Here is a 21,209-nt window from a genome sequence, read left to right as displayed (position 1 = left end):
GAATGGGCTAATATAATTCTTTTTCAGCACTTAAAAATAATTCTATATTGGACCATTTTATCTTGGACTCCAACATTATCATGTAGAAAATACATGAAAAGTTAAAGATTTAAAGTCCAGGGCAATTCTTCTTACTACTGTTTTAGCATAGAATAAAATACATGCCTGTCAGGACACAAGGTAGTACAAAAATATTTCTCTATAACAACTGACAGAGAATTTTCTTCCTCAAAGTTTTCCTTAGATTTTTATAAATAATTCTGAATATAATAATTTCAGTGTGCTTTTGATTTACTACTCATTGTTATTTTAATTTTGATTTCCACATGCATTTAAAACCAAAAGAAGATGCTAGAAAACTCAAGGTTCTAATGATAAGAGAAATTTGTAACATTGCAGGTTGATGTTTTCTAACAACTATTTAGCAATATATTGGACCTACGATGATCAAGAAAGAAAAAGATATTGGATGGCCAAAATGATGCTTATCATAAATATTAGAGAGTTAGGATTAAAAAATACATTTCAGACTGATAAATAATCAAATTTCAATAACTCCGTAAGCACATACAAGCTAATTCAGAAACCTGGCCTTTAACACTGAACAAAGGTCTCTGGTCATCCTGGCAGAAGTCCTCAGATTGCATTATTACCTCTCTCATGACAATTTTATCAACCCAGTTAGACTATTTATCTAACATGTGAAGTGGTTGGGAACTACCACAGAGATCACAGCACTGCATCTCACCCTTTTGCCCTTAGTGGACCTCTTCTGAAGTAACAGCAATCCCAGTAGCAAATGAGCTGTTCTAATTAAACAAATGCTTGCTTCTGATAGAGGATCTCACTGACATTTCCACCCAGGTGTTGAATTTTTTAATAGCACTGATACCGCACAATTTGGCCATTGAGGACCTAAAGCCTTGTTTCTCTTGTTTCTCTCCTTTTGAGAACTGTTCATTTAAGTTCTTGTTAAAGTTGTCTGCATATTTAACTGCAACAAGATCTTGAACCAATCTTTCAAATCTGTTAGATATTAAAAGTTAGCTGCCAAATTTCCTATTTAGCCACTCCTAAGTAAATTTGTGATTTTGTTTTAGATGAGTACCTCATGTACATATTATTTTAACTTGTATCTCCAGGAGCATCCAGCTCCTCACAGCTTGAATTGCAAGCAGCAGTGCAGATGTGCAAGACATTTTCATCAGTTTGCTTAGAACCCTACACAGTTTAAATTAAAAAGTTATGGGCTATCAATTTAGACTTATCATGAAAACAAATCCCTCTATGTAATTTTGTTAACGTAATTTCAATACATTTCATCATCACAGAAACTTTTTACACTGCTGTTGGAAAAGGAAATCAAAGTAATCAGTAGGGACTTCAATAAAGGAAATACTTTACCTCTGACTTCATTAGGATGCAAAAAATTATACAAATTATACAAATAGGGGAACATTTGGGATTGGACCTAGTTCTGTCTAGCTCTCTACACATCAGATAGCAACAAGGGCCAACCTATTCTTTCTTGGCCTGCTCTTCCAGACTGCAGGGCCTGGAAGTATGAGGACTTCCTAAGCTAGATGTGATAAGTCTCTTTTTTAGCAACTGTTGAAGGATCTTGCTTTCCTGAATTAGTTTTGAAGTATTTTGGTTTTTGCACATTCATTTTACTTGAAGACATTTCTGTCAGGCTTTAAAACACAGTGTTCTTGAAGGTAATATAATAATACTTTAAATAAACAAGTTTATGCCTTCAATTTTCAAGCCAAAGTATCATTCCAAGACTACTGACTTTACCTTGGTATATTGCTCACGCTCATGTTCTTGGCTAGAACCAGACCCTGATGTCTGATTATAACGATGCATTTTCATTTTCATCTGTCTCGTTCGCTCCTCCACTACTAAGCTTGCTGCAAAAACACACAATGAAAATCAATTAAAAATAGAGAAACATTTTTGGGAAAAACAAATGGTTTGGCAACAATTTTAGCTTATTTCCATTTCAACAAAACAAAGAAATGTACAAACGTAGAACAAGCAGGGTGTAAGCACAGAACAAAGGAACACTAATGCCAAGAAACCAATCACTTTCATTGTGAGAGTCTTTACCTGAAAATGGGCAGACATCCCAATTTCTACACATAATCAAGCTGGTGCAACAGATATGAAAAGAGTGAAAAAATTTAGGTAGCAGGCTAAATTATAAACCTGTTAAATATTCTAAATGCAGGGGACGTAAATCCATGATCATCTAAGCATGTGTTTCTTTAAATGTAGAAAATATTACAATAGCATTCTAAGAATTAATGCATGAAACTTATTTTTAAAGTAATTAACTCCTCCTACTATCTTGAAGCAGAGCACTTTAACATAGCTATGACTATTTGAGAGGAATCATTTTCCCATTCAACAAGCCATATCAAAACCACAGTCATTTTCTAGTAATTTGGCTTTTTTTAACAAGGCCTCCTTTAAAATCACTACTTTGCTCTGTAATGATCACCTTTACTTCAAAAATTATTTGTTCTTGTGTTTTCAACTTTCATACGCCAGTGTCTCTTTAAAAATAGAAATCTTGAACTTTCAAGGAGTTGTGGTGTTAAATAGAGCATCTTCTTCAACTTGAACAAGTTATAGCAACTAATATTGGCTGTGCCTGCCACAGGCAGATGCAAAGTGGCCCCTGGGCCCCTGGGCCAAGGCTCCCTCTAAGTAACTTAACTTTTGTGGTAGTGAATAAATTTCAGAGGGATCTATATATTCTGCTATTCTTAAACTTAGTAGCATTTTAAATTCAAAGCAATGAAAGTACCATCAATATCATGAAAACAGGCACTTTTTAACAGTTCTAGAACTAGACCCAAATATTTATCAGTAACTACTCTAAATCACAGGAGTATTCACTATGTTCATTGTGGTTCAACAAGTTACAGTATCTCAGAAAAACTTCATTTAAGTTGGAAGTTTTTATGTGTCACAAATTTAATTTTATTTGAGGCAACCTCTACAAAATCTTCAGCTTTTGTGCCAACCATGGATTTATATTACTCTCTACAAGAGAACTACTTTTATAAGTCAAACAGCCTTTCCCTAGATCAGTGAAAGGAGAGAGGTACCTATATTAAAGCTGCATGTAATCAACTTGCAATCCCAAAACACAGAAAGTTTTAAATTATTGGAAAGTAAGTACTCTATATATTTTCAATCAAGAGCTACTAAAGTTCTCATGTGTGGCTTTTATGCTGTTAGTTCACTGTGGCATTATTTACAGATTTTTTTTTTTCTCTGTGTTTTGCCAGTACAAAGATATAAGGCAAAAAAAAAAAAAAATAATAGCAGCAGTACTCAGTACTCAGCAATACACTCAGGATTAGATATTTTTGACTATAAATCACAAATTGTGCCTGCCCATACCATTTGTAACATGCTTGAAATGATAGATATCTGTGTGCCATGTGCTGGTTGGGTGTGAAAATATATACAAAAGCATCACTGTTAATTCCTTCCACATTTCTTATTTAAAAATAAGAAAATTGAGTACACCAAACTACATTAAAATTTTGCAACAACTACAAATTTAAGTAATAATGAAATAAAGTTATCATTATCTTCAATCTCCCATATGCAGAGTCCAATCTAGCAAATTCTGCACATGCAGAATGTCACACTGGGCCCAGCAATTACTCCAGATGACTAATTATGTCAGTAAATGTGTACCTTAATTGCAATGAGTCCAGTTCCACCATCAGATATGCAGGCACAGCTCCAATTACTTCAATGGAAGTTGCATGGAGGTATCTGAAGGCAAAATTGAGCACTTTAGGTGGAATTTTTAAAGATGGCCTCTTTTTTAAGGACAGATATGAAAGGATTAAGATAGATCAATTAGGGACTGAAGTTAAAAATGGGTATCTTAATCCTATCATACATGCATGAAATAGACTGAGGATATGAAACCAGAGGGAAAAATGAGACCCCTTTAAAAATTTAGTCCTACATGTGTATGGTGCACAGATTAGAGTTACTCTAAACATAACCCTTTCATTGTGTGAATTTTAGGTCCTCTAGCCTGTCAACTGTATGTTATACTAAATATATGTGATATGTTATGCTGTATTACCTATGATACCTGGGAAAGAATATTCTATTATGTATTGAAATGCTATTTCAGAGGTTATTACTTCAGTCAAGACTGAGTAAATATTCAACCTTCATTCTGTAATTCTTGATTTTTGCTATGTTTAAATCCTTAGGCTTAACGTGTTTATGTTCTGGTTTTCCTTTGTATATATATGACTACATTGAAGAACATGAGAACAATTATTGAGAACTGAGAAGTAAATCTAAATTCTCTAATGGAGAAATTTGGTTTTGTGCATGAAACACAATGAAATTTAGCACCAATTAGCTGTGAAATTATTTCTAAGCATGCAGTTGCATGAAACTACTCTAAAAAATCCAGCTGTGTTCTCTCCAGCTTTGTTTACCTTGTACATCTGAGCATATGTTGAATGTAGCTCAGTTCTGAGTTGGGAAATTTTATCTGCCGGACTAGTGGCTTGGTAAAACCTTTACATGTTAATCACGAGAAGCAGGAAAAAGTCTAACACAGGAGCAGAAGCACACTAGCAAAACTGTAACAACCATAGGTAACAACACCATATGATCACATTGCTTTCTTGAAACATGGCTGGTTACCACAGGTAACAAAAACTTGACATAGAAAGTACTTAGCCTGCCTCTTAGAAAAATATGGATCTTCTTTCTTATAGGACATCATTATTTACTGAGTGTTTTTAATGAAGGTCTTGAGAGGTAGCACTACACAATTATTTACAGATCAAAGCACTGTAATCCCAAGACCTTTAAACTCTAGAGTGGCTCTAGAATGAAAAATAAGATTTACCATAAGTGTCCCAAAATAGTGGCACGACTACAATCAATATCAGTCGTGTCAACATGTTACTCTCTGGTGTCAGAAGCCACATCTCAAAGAGCTGTAACTCTCATCTCTTCAAGGACTGATGATTCAGATATGAGATTGATCGTGTAAAAGTAATTGAGAGAACTCATTGATCAGACTTCTTAAATAAAGGCTGCAACCTTATAGCCAAAGCTTACTACTAATAAACCACGTGAAGGTTAACAACAACGATGTACATAAACAATCAAGCCATGCAGGAGAGAAAAGACAGACATATGAATGGAATCAAAATGTCATATTTCAATTCCATTGATCTATTTATAAACCCGTCTGACTCCTGTAATCCCAGGTGTACTGGGTCTGGCTGGGAGGGAGGCAGTTTTCTTCAGAGCTGCCTGTTCTTCTAGTTGTGACTAGGTGCTGATTAAACACCAGTGTTTCAGCAATTGCTGAGCAGTGCTTGTACGGCACCAAGGCCTTCTCTGTTCCTCATGCTGCAGCCCCCTGCCCTGTCCTGGCTTCCCCCTGGCTGTGAGAAGAAAAAGGTGTGACAGGTGACCCCAACTGACCAGAGGGACCATTCCATACTGTATAGCACCATACTCAGCAATAACACTGGGGGTAGTCTAAAATATGCAATTCTTTAAGAGACTACTTAAAAAAGGCATGGAATAATCTAAAGAAAATAGCTACAGATCTTATTTTCAGTCTGCAATTTACTCTCAAAGAAAATCAGGACAGACTAACAGTTGTTTTCTCTTAGAAGAGATAGCCACTTAATTTTTCTAAGACTTTATCTGCTTACTAAGATTTTATGTGCTAGTCACATTCCTTTTAATATATGACTGCTATGTTAAGATTTATATAGTTACATCTGGTGCCACTAACAAGTTTACAACCCTCATCTTTATTGCTATCCTTAGAAAACTACTATGGGCATGTTTCAATCCCTAAATGCTGTTAGGAGGGAGAAGTTAGAACTGGATAAAATCCTAAATGTTCAGAATATATGCTACCTTTTCAAATATGGGTACATAATCTATGTACTATACTAATATATCAGATGTACTAGGGCAGACCAAGTTTTTCTTTTTTCTTTAATAAAACACTTCTAGACAATGTGTCATATGGTATATTTCTGTTACCCACAGAATACAAATCTAACAATGCAAGAAATATGACTTTAAAATAAATTAAACTTGCATTAGCATCAACAAAAGATCAACCCTGTGAAAATCAATAAGAGCTACAAAAGCAGCACTAATAGTAGTGGCCAGTGCAAAAAGAAACAGAAATAATTTTAAGGTCTAAAGTTCTCCCTTTAAGGTTTAAAAGGGAGTCTAAACTCTATACTGTACAGAGTGTACTATGCACCCATCTATTAGGCAGACAGCACACTATATGAAATTTTTGTGGGATCATTTAAATAAGCTTTGTATCACAGGCAACTATAATGAACAAGCAAGGAGCAGCAAAAATCTTGTAGGTTCCTTTATAGTTCCAGTTTTTTATTCCTGAGTTCTAACTCTTTACCTATCCACCTTATTTCACAACATTCATCAAAGAGACTCTACATTCTGAAAGTTTTGGAAAACAGTGTATTTTGTCAATAAATAACATCTAATAAGAATCCCCTTATACATTTCAAAAAAGGGTAGGTAACTCAGACAAGTTGTAAGATACATGTTTAAAAAGTCAGGTGATTAAGCCCAGGAACAAATTCCTAACCCTTGCACTCATTAAGTGAAAATACCTTTCTAAAGAACATTCTTGCTCAAAGCCAAGTATGGGCTTAATGCCAGAATGACTGGTGACATTATATGGTCTGTGATTCAAACTGATAACCATAGTGTGCCTTTCTAGATGGTAGAAAACCTATGGATGTCTTAGCCCTGGCCGTACCATTTTCTGTAATGATGAAGTCTGCAACAAACTCAGAATTTTCTCTTGAGACACTTCATATTTCTGTTGATCAAGACAGAAAGAGGAGGTGCAAGCAAACAGTATGACTTGGTAAACCTCTGAGTCTTACCTGCACTATTAAATGTCAGAGTAAACTACATAACAGGAAGAAATTGGCATCAAGATTTCAGATGGCTGTACCTCTTTCCAGAATGTATTGCACATCCATCCTTTATGATGCAAACTTTAAGAGAAAAGGTCTACAATCCTTAAATGACACAAAAATTTCTTATATGTACTGAAAAGTAAGTCGAAGTGAAAATTTATCTCATAAACTTATAATAACAGTGCTTATGGGGCAAATCCAACAGGTTCAGACAGGAGAACAGAGAACTGCATTTATTCCAGAAGACAAGAAAGGTCTGACCTATTCTTCAATTTCAGTCTTCTTATTAAGAAGAAAGGTTGAACAGTGGCAAACAACTAAAGCTGTAGTGCAGTCTAGAAGCATGTATACAGGCTTTATACAGCAAAAGCTAGGAGATTTATCCATCTGAGCAACTCAGATGCCCTATGAATGGGAATCAGGTGAAAAAACTGTCTGGTTTGAGGAATTATATATGAAATAATAATAATTTACAAAATCTGGTTTGAGAAGTGGCAGCTGAGGTAGAAACTAGGCAGAACTTATGTCCGTAACAATGACAGAGAACAAGATTTGGATGGGAGAATCTTCTAGGGTAGAGATGGCTGTGTTGCATAGAAAAGTCACACTGGTGTTGGACCAGGATGATCCATTTCAGAAATAATACAGAGAATCTCTAGTTCATTTAACTGTTATCCTTCAGACTGAGTTTTGCAGAATGCATATACAAAATATCCTTGCAATAGGTTTCATGGCTCTAAAAATTCACAGCAAACTCTACCATGAAATTTAAAAAGCACACAAAATCATGAGCAGATAAATGTTTTGAAATATAACGTAACACTGAAAAATCAATTTGTTGCCAAGATGAAGAACTTGCTATGACTTCTTTGAATAAACAACTTCAAAAAATAATGGCAATGCAGATAGTGAGGGAGATGGCTCTGAACCCTGCTCTGCCTGACCAGAACCTGCTGTAGCTACTTGTGTGTGATAACTTCCTTTCCAGGAGAGCTGATAGTTTTCTCGACCTCCTCCAAGTCACAATTAAGGCATGACCAAAGCACAGTCAGATTTCCAAGATGGGAGATAAGCTTGGATCTCTCAGTACAGAGGCATTGTGGCCATCTTGAGCTTAACAACTCCCTCCAGAAGGAGGATCTGCCCATATAGAAACCTGAACTGGATGATGCAACATTCAGTTCTTTCTCAAAGAGCTTCAGGGGTGATCCACAGCTTCCATGTGAAAGGGAACAACAACAACAACAAACCAAAACAAAACAACAAACCACTGATTTTGGCAGCAATAAAAGGTCAGCATTTTCATAATTGGCTGAAGACTTTATTGCAACCTTTTCCATTGATTGCATGGAACAGATGTTTGCTTTGTTGCAGACTCATATGGTCAGTGTTGTTCACTTCTGTGGTATATGCTCTCCCTCATATTTATGTCTCCTTTCACAAAATATCCTGTAACACCTCCACCCTCATCTCTAATTCACCTGCTGTCTATTCTTTTCACCTCTTGTAAGAAGCTACAGTGGGGTCCTGGTGTAAACCATCTCAAATTAAGATACTTATGGTCCCCCAGATCTGCCAGCACTACCCTCTTCCTGCTGCTCTTTTGTGCAGCTCATTTCAGCCCCTGGGTTTCATCTGCCATAAGCTCCCTTGAGCCAGAGGAATCTGTGCATGTAAATATCCCACCACCTTCTACACATGCCCAAATACTGGGCCATATCCAAATCTTGTGGAAACAAGTTCTTTTACAAACCTGTTAGAGACAGTCTAGTTTGACTGCATAAAGTCCATTGTTTTAAACAAAAAACATCCACTGCAGCCCAAATCTTGACAGAGGCATAACCAACAAAACAGGTAAGATTGATTTGTACTGTCCTGTTTGAGAGAAATATAAATACTAATATAAAATATAAATATAATATAAAGACAGAAATAATCTTTAAAATCAACCACTCTTAGCACTTTCTTAAGACATTTCATAGTATATTCTTACACTGCAAAAAATAACATGTAATTGCTAACACCTAAGTTATATATTTCCTTTTCAACTCCTTTCAACATTATCATGAAAACATAATTGTGTATATTTGACATGGGTGTTGGAGTTCATACCTAGTGGAAAGGTTGCTTTAATTTTACCTAAGCATTTATCCCTTCAGAAAGTAAAGTAGTTGCAGGAAATGCTTCGATTCAAGCTCAACTCACAGTTTGGCTGTGACCCACCCAATCCTGTATTCAGACCAGAATGTCCCAATATGAGCAAGACTCAGGAATAAAGATTAGAAAAGGTTAATCAGTGCTAGTAATGTTTATGTGGCATAGTATTTTGATCTTAACATTAAAAGGGTGTTTCTAAATTTTTTTTTTTTCTCTACAAGCTTCACTTAGATTTTGAAATAATTTCTACTTTCAGCTAAAAGGAAAAAAAATATAGGACTTTTCTGCAATGTGGCTTTGACATAACAGACTGCAGTTTTCACTTTGTGGGACAGCCTAAGATACCTGTTGTTTGAGCTCACTGATTCTCTGGTATCAGCCCAGGCATGAATTTATAGGAGGTGAGCATAGAATGTCTGCCCCTAAAATCTGCCCTACAACAGGAGTAACTTTCAGACATGGAACTGACATGCAAATTGAACACAGTTCATTCCTCAGAATCTCTCTGCATACAAAAAATAGTTTCTGACCATCATCACCTTTAACTATTCCTAAGCCCACACCTAGGAAACATTCTTCACAGCTGCCAAGGACCATGGCTGCATCACTAGAAGCATGTGCTGTGCAGAACTCAAGAGCAGTTTAGGAAAAATCGTAAGTCCTTGTGTGAACTTTAACTCAATTAAGCACCTTCTGAGCCATGTAAATGATCATGATTACCTCTGTTAAATCCAGTATATTGCATTTTGATAGAAGCATGAGAAATCATGAGAGAAACCATTTTCAGATTCTAAAGAGGGGCATCAGATAGCATAGAGATATTTGAGAAACAAGCTGTTTGCATGCTAACACTGTTAACTAAAACCTATATACTGATGTGGAGTATAAAGAAGAAAAAGCCAGTATCAACAGTTGCCAAGCATTTGTAAAAAATTGCATAAATATTTACCTTTTGTGGAAGACTTAAAATTCTCTTGCTCTTCAATGAATTAAATGCACGGAATGATGGAAACAGAAAAAGAAATCAGCAAATTTAAAGTTAGATAAAGAAATGTGTTACATGTGACAATGGCATGTACAGTAGGCAGTACTCCAGCATATGTAAAAGTAATGTAGAAAATTAAAGTGGTAAACCATGACAAATAATAAAGCCTATGACTTTTTTTTTTTAATTAACAGAAACAATGATGTTACAGAGAACCAGATTGTGGAATCTTTAAGTATTTTACTAGAGAAGTATCATCATACCCAAATTTATGAATGACATAAAAATCTTGTTTTAAATATCACTCTTACTTCTGAACCACACAGCACTATTTGAAGCCTCTTCTGCAATAATGAGTATTATGTATTTATTTTCTATAAACTGAAATCCATAATACTCAATAACCACGGGACTACTTAAAAATCCATTTTTAAGGAAACCATAAAAGATGATGGATGAGGCTTGAACTCATTTGTGAAAGTTAGCAATGCTAAGAAAAATACTCTCTGGCATGAGTAAAGATTCCACAAGCTGCCTCAAAATATGCAGTGCCATCTAATAATTTAAAAATAAAACCAGAAATATGGAGACAAAACAAACAACACTGATAGACTGAAACCTAAAACTGAAAGGACTTGTTCTTTTTCTTCTGACACTCAATTTTTATACTAATAGATTTGAGAAACATTTTTGACTAAAAGGGTTTGATCTTTTACCATTACCACAACCATACTCTCACTGCAACAACATTTCAATGATCACACAAACACAGAACTGTTTTCACTTCTTTTTCTTTTTGGATCTAAAGTTGGTTAAATATAAAAAGATACCTGCAACTCAGTGTATTATTTGACAACATACTGATTTTCTGCATGAAATTCTCATTCTTATTTGCTAAAATAAAAAATACTGGACATCAAACACTTTGTTCCTCTGTGACGTCACTACCATTGCACAAATATCACACACGTTAATTTTATGCATGTAACCCCATTGAGTCCCAGCAGAGTCTCATGTAACAGCACACACACAGCACTTCACCTTCCACACAAGTGCTGTACAAAGCCTTTTCCAACATGAGCTAAGGCACAGCCACACCTAACCTGGACACACGCTTGTTTTGCTTGGTGTCACCTCACGAGCCCTACTGGAACCAGGTGCCACTGGAAACACACACACAGCCACACTGCTTCAGTCAGGTTCTTCACATGGAAACAGACTGCTATTATCACAAACCTTACTCTCATTATGTGACTTCTGAAACAGGAAACTACATTGTCAAAGCTATGAAAAACACATGCTGTGAAGACCCAAATCCAGGCAGATAGAGGGAGTAAGATCTGTTTTGCACGAATTAGCCCTGAAAACATGCTGTATGACAACCATTGTACATTTATATTGCTGGTTCATAAATTTCAACAGTACTATTTTCTTTTGTTATTACTAGCTAGAGTAATAATATAATTCCTACCATCTCCTGGTGTATTCACTTCCTTGATCAATACAACAATCAACCATTATGCAAAAGTGTAGAAACCCACCCCCAAATCTTATTCAAGCAAGAATTCTGTGATGTTTGATAGCTGCAATGACAGAGGACGGACTGAGTAAAGATCACAAATGCATCCTTTATATGAAAGTATAATTTAAAACTCAAGCAACTACATCACAAAGTTGTTACAGAAACTGCTAAAAAGCAAAGTCAATGCAGAAACCCCATCCCTTTTAACAATTGCAGAGCTCCACTCAAACATAATGCAAATAAAAAAACAGTGATTCAAATCTCTGACAGTCCAGCACAGAATGATATATTGAGAATACATCACTGTCCTTACCATGGCTTAGAATTTCACTGCTTTAGTCACTGAGCCAAAACATCTTCATAGGATTAGGTCCTTTTATAAAATCATCCATTAATACAAGAAAAATCAAAACCACTTCTTTAATACCATAAGTTAGGGAAATTAGTATTAAATTGTGATGTCTTGAAAACACACACAGACACACCTATACAGGACTAATTTTCAATATTGAAACATCTCAAGACCTTTCAACACAACAGCATTCCAATCTTGTGTTCGAAGAAATACTTCTGACAGGGTTGCAAAGGAAAGAAATACAACTATGTCTTCCTTGAATATGACTGCAATAAACATAAAAATCCCATTGTCTAAAAATTACAGAAGCCTACAGTCTTAACTGCAACCACTTTTTAAAGTTTGCATGCCCTCAAGTTGCTATTAATTAGTTAGTATTGCCTCAAATGAAAATAACTATTCCTGTCCTCCACTCTAAAGCTACACAAAGTTGCCCTCCTCTGCAGAACATAATCACCAAGAAGCCTGTTATTTTTTGCCATTTTTGCCAGGGTAAATTATAATGCTGTTTCAAGGTTTTAGTCCTTAAACTTGAGCTTTTCCTCAACATTTAGGGTTGTTTCTCCCTTCCTATCAGTAGTACCAACTGTTTCCATAATGGAATAAGGATCACTACTTTAGTCTTCTCTGTATCAATTACTTCTGTGAGTTTGTTGTTTGCTTTTTTTAAAAAGGAAGTATGTGAATTATTCATGACCTTGTAAAACTACCTTGTTTTCTTGTAAGTTGATTTTTTATGATTCTCAGACTTCCAACCAACACAGTACCTAACACAGTATCATTTGATAGAGAAAAGGAAACAAGCTTTTGTTTAGTTCTAAACTTGACAACAAAATGGAATGTCTGAAATACAATGTCAGTCAAGCCTTATTAGCATGGATATGATAATTTACAATTGATAGCTAAAAACTGGAGATTAGAATTTAAAATATCACACTGTTTCTCTACATGAAAACTGCTACCAGTCTCTTGCTCCTTCAGTAATTCTCATTTATTCCATAATGAAGACTTTAAAAAGTAATAAAATCACTTCACTGGATTCTTCTATGTCTCCCAAATGTGCAACAGTGCAAATAAGAAGTCCATTCCTGATATACAAATATGCAATCGTTTTGCAGCAACCACTGTGTCTTGTACAACAGACTTAAATGCATATATGTATATATTTAGATTCACAGATATATATATTTAGATGAGCATTTGACAGGAAACAACAGGATCTTTATGGAACATAAAGAAGTACTTTACTATAGAAATGATACTTTATGGCTTATCATACAGATTTTCCTTGAAACACATCATGATGTCAAGATGACAATCAAAGTAAAGGAAGAAAATGCATTTTGAAATATTTCTGATGACATCTGGATATTGCACTAGAATATGACATCATCTGTACCTATGGTGACTGTGAATTTAAACCACCAAGGACATACTCCAGTTCCAAGCACAGTTAATGTAAATCTTTTACAGAACTCAGTATGTTTTGGGTTCAATTCTATATTAAGGTCAGATCACTTCTGGGCACTACATTTGACCCTGATACTCATTTGAAAGGGATTATAGAGGTGAAACTAATAATAAACTCTGGTACTGTAAATCTGAGCAAGTACTTAGGTCTTATGGCCTTAGTGAATTTAATTTCTAAAAGTAGTATTAAGTCAGACATACTAGCATATGTATTTCAACACATACTGACATGATTTTTTTAAACACATTATAAACTCTGTTAAATTTTGTACTCCTCTACAAATATGTTCTGAGCCCGAATAGAGCATTAAATGTGAATAAAATAAGAAAAGCTCCCTTTCAGAAGGAAAGTCAGTCATTCAGACAAAACCAAAGGACTGTGTAGGAAGGAAATCTCTTTAACCACTGATTCCATGTGCTGTAAAATAGCCCTAGTGTCACAGGCAGCACGATTTGTAACAACACAGTGAACCACGACACATCCCACCTGCACATTTTATATATAATATAAATATAAGGCGCAAGCATAGTGAGCACAGTGTAAACAGGAGTTCACCAAAACAGCATTACAAGTGTTCATGGTGCCAACAACTTCATAAACCTGGGATAGCTTTGGCCTTCTGCTCAACTTTCATTTTTTCTTTCCTCTTCTGCACACATCCCACTTCTACTCATTTTTATCGTAAGTTCTACATTCATTTCCAACGCCTTCAACAAAACTTTAACTGGTATTTTACTCTCACACACCAGTTACCAAGACCAGCAGAAAGATGATACATGAGTACGCAAAGGAAAGCCAAATTAAAATAAAATTAAAAGCTGATTCATCATTATATATTGCAACAAGTTCCGAAATTGAAGTAGAAATATGGAAGAAATTGAAATTCATTACTTATTACATTTCCCTATAAAGCTCCTAACTTGCTAATATGCAGAAACAGAAACTCTGAATGTAGTCTGTAACTAACTTATAATTCAGGAAGTACTAGAGTCACTACAAAACGAGAGGACCGGAATAGAAAGTTTAAAGTTAATAAAAGCCACTTGTATATTAGTCATTCAAAATAAATACACTTAAAAAACAAGAGTACATTTTATATGTGCTAATTGAAGAGTTTGTATGCCATCACAGCTCAAAGCCTTAACATTAATGCAAACTGATTGGAGATTAATGCAAGCCGTCACACAAGAAAACCTCACTGGTAATTTGTCATGATAAGGTGGTCATGGTCAGCAACTTCATCTGCTCAAGAATGTGATCTGCTAACAGGTCTGCAATGCACTATAACATTTCATCATTATAAGCATTTCTTTAATTCCCACAAACAAAACCCTGTGGCAATCTCAGTTATTGCTTGTAATCAATGAAAAAAACAGGATTTTTTGAACACAGAAGAAAACATAAATGTACAAATATTATCCATTGTGCCACTTCATTTTACCATAACAGCTCATTCTCTGTGTGCAGTATGTTGCTAGAAAAGGAAACAACAATGTACATCTTTATTTGATCTTAGTATGTAAGAAACATCTTCCATAACCATCAGTTCTACATTGTCTTCTCAGGTCTACATTGTCTTTTTCAGAAAAGAGCAGCACTCTTCACCTGATCAGTTTATTTTTAAACAAGAAAGGACTGGTGACCTGTGCTCTCACTTTTCCCACAGTAATTGTTTTCATTCTTTATTCACTGAACTATGAACTCCAGAAGAAAAACATTTTCTGTGACATTTATTATTAATCTATCTTAATGCTATACAACAATAAACATATACCACAAAATAAGAAATGAGAAAGATTGTCAAAATTCCTGTGCCTGCTGTTTTGTTTTTTGGTTTTTTTTTGCTGATAAATACCAGACACGTTGGAAAGTACCATGATTCTAATAGAAAATTTAAACATGAAAGGGTACTAGAAAAGTAAGGCAATTAAACCACATGTAATAACCCACTGGTCAAACTTCAATGGATTTCCCAAACCACGAAGATGCTTTCAATCTCTTCTATTGCTTTACTGGCAGAATTATAGCACTGGACATGTAGTTATGCAAGAAGACTTAAAGTAAAGGAAGGTAAGAAATCAAAGAGTTTGAGCTGTCACAAGCTCATTATTTGATACCTTGCTCTATACTGCCACTCCTTACGGGAACTTGCGGTAGCTGTCTTCCCCTACGACTGCTGAAGGAGGTGTCTGCAGGAGGAGACTGCGTGGGACTTCCTTGCTGATGTGCTCTGCAAGTGAAATTGAGATAAAAGCAAAATAAGGCAAATGAAGACACATTTCATATTCTGAATTTCAAAAATAAATTAAGTTGCAGGTACTGAAGATGGGTTTGAAAAAGTTTGCATTCGGTCTATGCCACATACACATACTCAGGTCTAGATACCTAGTCAACTTATAAGGTCTTACATTTAATTTCTCTAACTACCTTTATCTATACAAAAATTATTTCCTTTAGTTATCTAGTTTGTTTAATTTATTTATTTATTTGTGAGATTGTTCTGGTTTGGCTTTTTTGTCATTTTGTTTTTTTTTTTTTTAATGAAGTAATAAGGAAAAACCATTGAATGAAAAGCAGTTTTCTAAGAACCACTCATGATTATTATTCAAAATTTATATACATTCTCCTGCACTGGTACAAGAGCTATATAAAATGCCACTTTTATGTTTTATTAAATTTAAATTTAAATTCCCTTTATGCTGATGTAATAGTTGCACAAGGCCACTGGATAGCAAGTATCTATTTCCGAAGAATAGCATGGGTTTTTTACCTGAACTAAAAAAAGGAAAAAGACCTTTAACTTTTGTATTGGGATGGGCGAAGGGAGGGTGTGTATGTATGTGTACATGCAAAACATGCCTAAGACTTTTAATATTAATATCTAAATAAATATCCTAAATCCCATTGGCTCAATTCTAGCTAGCACTGTTTCAGAATATTTTGTCTATTGATGTCTTATTCACAGTTACAGTTTCAGAGTATAAGGCATCGAACACCTCTGGAACCCTCACATTTAATATAAGTATGGGCAACTATAATAACTATAGAGAAAAGGTTTAAGGAAGTAAAACAAAGATGAGAAGCAGCAGATCGTTGAGGAGAGCTTACTGTGAAATGCCCTTGCCAATTACAGCAATGTCACACTCACTGCAGTGGATAAGCACGGTTTATCCAGTTGCAAGTAGACAATTTGTAATATAAAGTAGCACATTTGTGCAAGTTCAAATACTGTTGGCTTTTACTAGGTAGATCAACTAACACTCTTAGCCTGTAAGATCAGAATTTACTGTGTGAAACGTGATTTTCTGCAGAGTGTTTAAGAAAAATACTTTGATAATTTTCATATGGATACAGAACAAAACACAACAATGGAAGGATGAGACCCAGCCAGTCTTTAAATCTTAATTTGCATAACTAGTTCATCAGCAAGAAGTGCCATCTGGATGGTGAAGGCAGGTGGCACAAAGAATATGGAAGAAGTGTAAATACCATGAAGAGAGAATAATCTACAGTGCCAGAAGGACTGAATGTGCCATGTGTGCTCAGAGTACAACACCACACTGAAACCTTGGAGGCAGGACATGAAAGCTGTGCTGGACAGATAGCAGCCTTGTCATAAGTGGAGAAGGTGGTGCTGAGCCTCTGGATGCTGGGTGATGTACAGAGCACAAGGGTCTGACACCAGCTGCTCCCTCAGCATGGGGCCAGAGTGGTGTTTGCCCCTGATCACTGACTGCTCAGCCATTCATGGGATCCTTCTAGAAAGACATGGTAGCAGATCCCTAAAACATCATGGCCAAAGAGAGACTGTTCCATTGTTAGCTTCATGCACACCTTCCCAATGCCTCCCTCCCACAAAGAACATGGCAAATCCTGGCTACAGGAACAGGGCTGAGGTGTCAGATGGAAGTTGTTAATTCTGAATGCAAATACATTTTCAAAATGACAAACTGACCACTCACCACTGCAAATACACATGATCCTAACTGTGGAACTGTTGAACTTGCAGTGGACAGTTGGCCAAAAACTCTAGCTGCACCCTAAACACAGCAAACACAAGCTAACAACACATATGCCAAAGGATGAGCACAGAGTAGGCTATGAATACCTGGGTTTACCACAAAGCATTTCTGTTTCTAAAACATACCTTTTATTTTTATTAAAAATATTAACTGCCTTTTATTTAGTGACCTAGAAAAGGACAATATGGAATCTCTAAGTGAGTCTCTTAGTTTCCCTTACAGTTTGAAATAAAAAAATCTATTTAAGTACCTGTAAGTACTAAAACAGAAATAAAGTTCTAAAGGAACTCTAATGAAAGTATAACTAATATGCAGTAAAATGATTGATCATGTTAGTATAGAGCATAATTATTATTAGATCATTAACTGCATACACTACAAGTATAAGGTAATGAGAAACATTTCAAGTTTGTAGAGTGCCAAAGTATTCTAACTGTGCACTTCTACTCTTGTTTGGCTTTCCAACAGGGCAGTCTTTTGTGAACAGTACTACTGTACCAGAAATTACATCAGAAATTTCAATTCTTGTGCCATCATTTCATTATGGGGTGTTGTTTTGTTGTTGTTGTTTGTTTTTTTTTTTCTTGGGGGGGGGGGGGGGGTGTTTTGTTGTGGTGTTTTTATTTCTGCAAACTTATGAAGTCTCCCTTTACACACTCAGCACAACTTCCCCACAAGATACAATCAGGGTATCCAAGGAACTGTCTGGTTCATATGACAATTTTACTCCTTCAGAACAGGTTGCTGAAACACATCTAGAAGGCTTACCTCATTGAAATAAAAGAACTTTTGGGCTTTACAAATTATCTTCAAAAGGCTGTTTTTTTGCCTTTTATGTACATTTCCTAAGCTATCACACTACACAAAAAACTTCATCTTATATAGCATGTTTAAATGTTTTTTAGAGATGCTGACAGCATGCTGATAGGTTATTCCAGTAATCTGCTGAACTATACTAGACAGAACTTGCAAATGGCAAAATAAAGCCCAATTGTACAACAAAAATGAGTATTTGAAGAAGAAATAGTCTCAGGACTATTTGAGAGGAAAATTCATTGCCTGTCCTATTAACAAAACTTTCTGCCAAATAGAACATAATGCAACATTACATCTAAGATGGAATACTGAACTACAGCATTCAAACTCATTGAAACATTTTTGTCTTGCATCTAATACTAGTGAATCATTTTATGGAACCAGAAGCCTACAATATGTGTCATAGAGATATAAAAATAAGCAGTACAGTTCAAGTTTCTCTATGATTTTGTTCCCTGGGTTCATTGTTGAATTACCAAGAGCCAAATCCCTTGGACATCAGTTACTTTTCAGAAGTCAGAAAAAATAGTGGAACATAAAGGCTTCAGTATTCTCCATGGCACAACAGTCCCTGATTCAATCATAGCAAGGATTTTAGTCATCACTCAGGTAATCTTTCCAACCCAAATTGAAAAAAGCATCTGGGTTATTGGTACTACAGAATCACCTGACTCAAGGAAAATGTAGCCATTGCTTTTGGATTGGGAACAATAATCTGGGACCATAGGCAGTAAAACTAAAGAAAAGTGCTGAAGTTTTGCTACATAATGGGCAATTTCATAGAAAATAGAGATGTCTGTGTTTATGGAAGTTTTAAAGCTCTCACAATGTAAACAGATGTACATTCCACCGTGAATCAAAACAACACAAATTAATTTGTGATAAAGGCAGGATTTCATCCCTCCTCACTGCTCCTATTTCAGTCAATATACAGGGTTTAAAACTTAACTAGATGTACTTATTATTCAGTATATTTTTTTATTTTATCACTTTTTCTTAAAAATTTGAACATACAACCCCATACTACTGTAACATCAAAGTTAAAAGACATGACAATACAAATTTAAAAAATTCAATTAATAAAAAAAGTTTGTCTTAATATTAATTTATGCAATGATAGATTTAAATGTGTAACATCAATTTTTTTATCTTTTAAAGGTAAATTCATTTGATCAGAGAAATTTTGAATTATTTATCTGTTACAGCTATCTATCTTATATATAATCCATTGTGGTTTTTCATCCTCAAAGTTAATGTAAAATAAGGATTTTTTGAAAAAGAATCAGTGTTAAAGTGCTGAAAAGCACTTCTAGTCTTTGCCATTGAGCTTTTCTGCAACGATGGAGAATGCCAGAAAAATTCCATATGTATGCAACAAAGTGCTAATAATACAGACACAAAATATATAATACTGTAAATCATGGCAATATAGCTTTTGGTACCATCATAGATGTTCTAAAAAACTTGTATTAGAGGTATATTCCAAAATCTGGAATCAGACTGATAAAAAGAGATGCTTACACACCATTCAACACTCCTACCTTTCTGCTTCAGCTGCAGGACCTTTCCTAGTTTGTTTTTGGCTGCTATATCTTTCCACTTTTCTGGACTGCCTGTGAAATGACATGTCAGAAAAGAAATAAACAAAGAAGAAAAAGAATACAGAAATATGAAGATTATTTATTCATGTATTATAAAGGTAACAAAAGAAACTGTTGACAGATGAGAAAGTGACAACTATCATAATAAACAGGCTGGTGAAGCCGAGGTTTAACAGACATTGCATTAATTAGGTTTGATTGAGGCTCATGGTGTGCAGCTTATGAGGTACCAAAACAAGGAAGAAAACATTAATCCTGACTGAGCCTGCAACAAGTTTCCACTTCACAGCCTGCATTTGATTAGAAACAATGACTCCTCACAGAGCTGTAAGTCATATCTTAACAGCATGAGAAACAAGTTCAGAGAAGACAGTAGGAAAAAAACCTTGCAGAAAGAACCAGAAAATACTATTTGAAGGTTTAAATAGATTTAAAAATTGCTTTTACATCTAAATTTCAAAATCAAGACAAATACTGCATCATATCAGATTTATAAAAGGCTGTCATTATATTACTAAAAACTTGTTTTTTCAAAAATCTCATTCCATTACATTTTAAAGCATTTAGAAACCGATTAAACCAATTCTATTTTCTTCCAGGTCAATATAAATAAGTCAAAATTTTTTTCACTCCTTCACTCCTTCACTCCTTTCCGACACAAATATTTTACAGAATTCATCTGACATTTGGATAATGAGGCACTAGTTAACCTCAGACAATCTAAGCACTCACTTTGATATTAAACAAGAACAATGAAGAGTAATAGGAGTCTATACATATAAGAACAAAGGTAAAGCCTCGTTTCACATTTATTACCCAGGAGAACAAATATATGTAAATCTCTGAAAGTCTTGTGTTCTGTACTATCCATAATAATGTCAGCATTTACAAATTAGGATTTATTTCTTCAAACCTCAGAAAATCATCAATATACTATTTTTTCAGAAGAAAAGTGCATACAGTGTTTCAGGAGTGGTAAAACCAGGGAGTGATGATTATTCAATCCTAGACCAGAAATGCTGACAAATTTTAATGCATGCATGATGTTGCAATGATACAATCAATGTCATATATTAGGCTATATAAATGAGAAAAACAGAGAGACACAAAAAATAGTTAAAATAGCATGTTTTCCTTTTAAACCTTTCTGGACATAAAGAGTAATCCAGTGCCTGAACTGGAAGAGACCTAAACAGCTGTGACACCAAGTTATGCCCAAAGAGCATAATCATAGTGGATTTTAATTATTTTTACCCACTGCAATATTTGATGAGCATTTTATTGT

General features: G+C 35.0%; 1 protein-coding gene across 38 annotated transcripts in view; it reads right to left on the bottom strand.

Moving 5' to 3' along the window:
- RIMS1 (regulating synaptic membrane exocytosis 1) overlaps nt 1–21,209 on the bottom strand; it is a 299,994-nt gene that overhangs the window by 63,846 nt on the left and 214,939 nt on the right. For 25 of the 38 annotated variants that reach the window (XM_079299110.1, XM_079299134.1, XM_079299098.1 and 22 more), the window contains 3 exons: nt 19,865–19,936; nt 15,603–15,715; nt 1,801–1,913 (listed from right to left, as the gene is read on the bottom strand). In XM_079299110.1, coding sequence (XP_079155236.1) covers nt 1,801–1,913; nt 15,603–15,715; nt 19,865–19,936 — 298 coding nt within the window. The remainder of the gene's footprint in view (nt 1–1,800; nt 1,914–15,602; nt 15,716–19,864; nt 19,937–21,209) is intronic. The other 13 variants (XM_079299111.1, XM_079299113.1, XM_079299107.1 and 10 more) reach the window with 3 other exon arrangements.

This window comes from Erithacus rubecula, assembly GCF_903797595.1.
Source record: "Erithacus rubecula genome assembly, chromosome: 2".
Taxonomy (NCBI): Eukaryota; Metazoa; Chordata; class Aves; order Passeriformes; family Muscicapidae; genus Erithacus; species Erithacus rubecula.
This window is presented reverse-complemented; position numbering and strand designations above follow the sequence as displayed.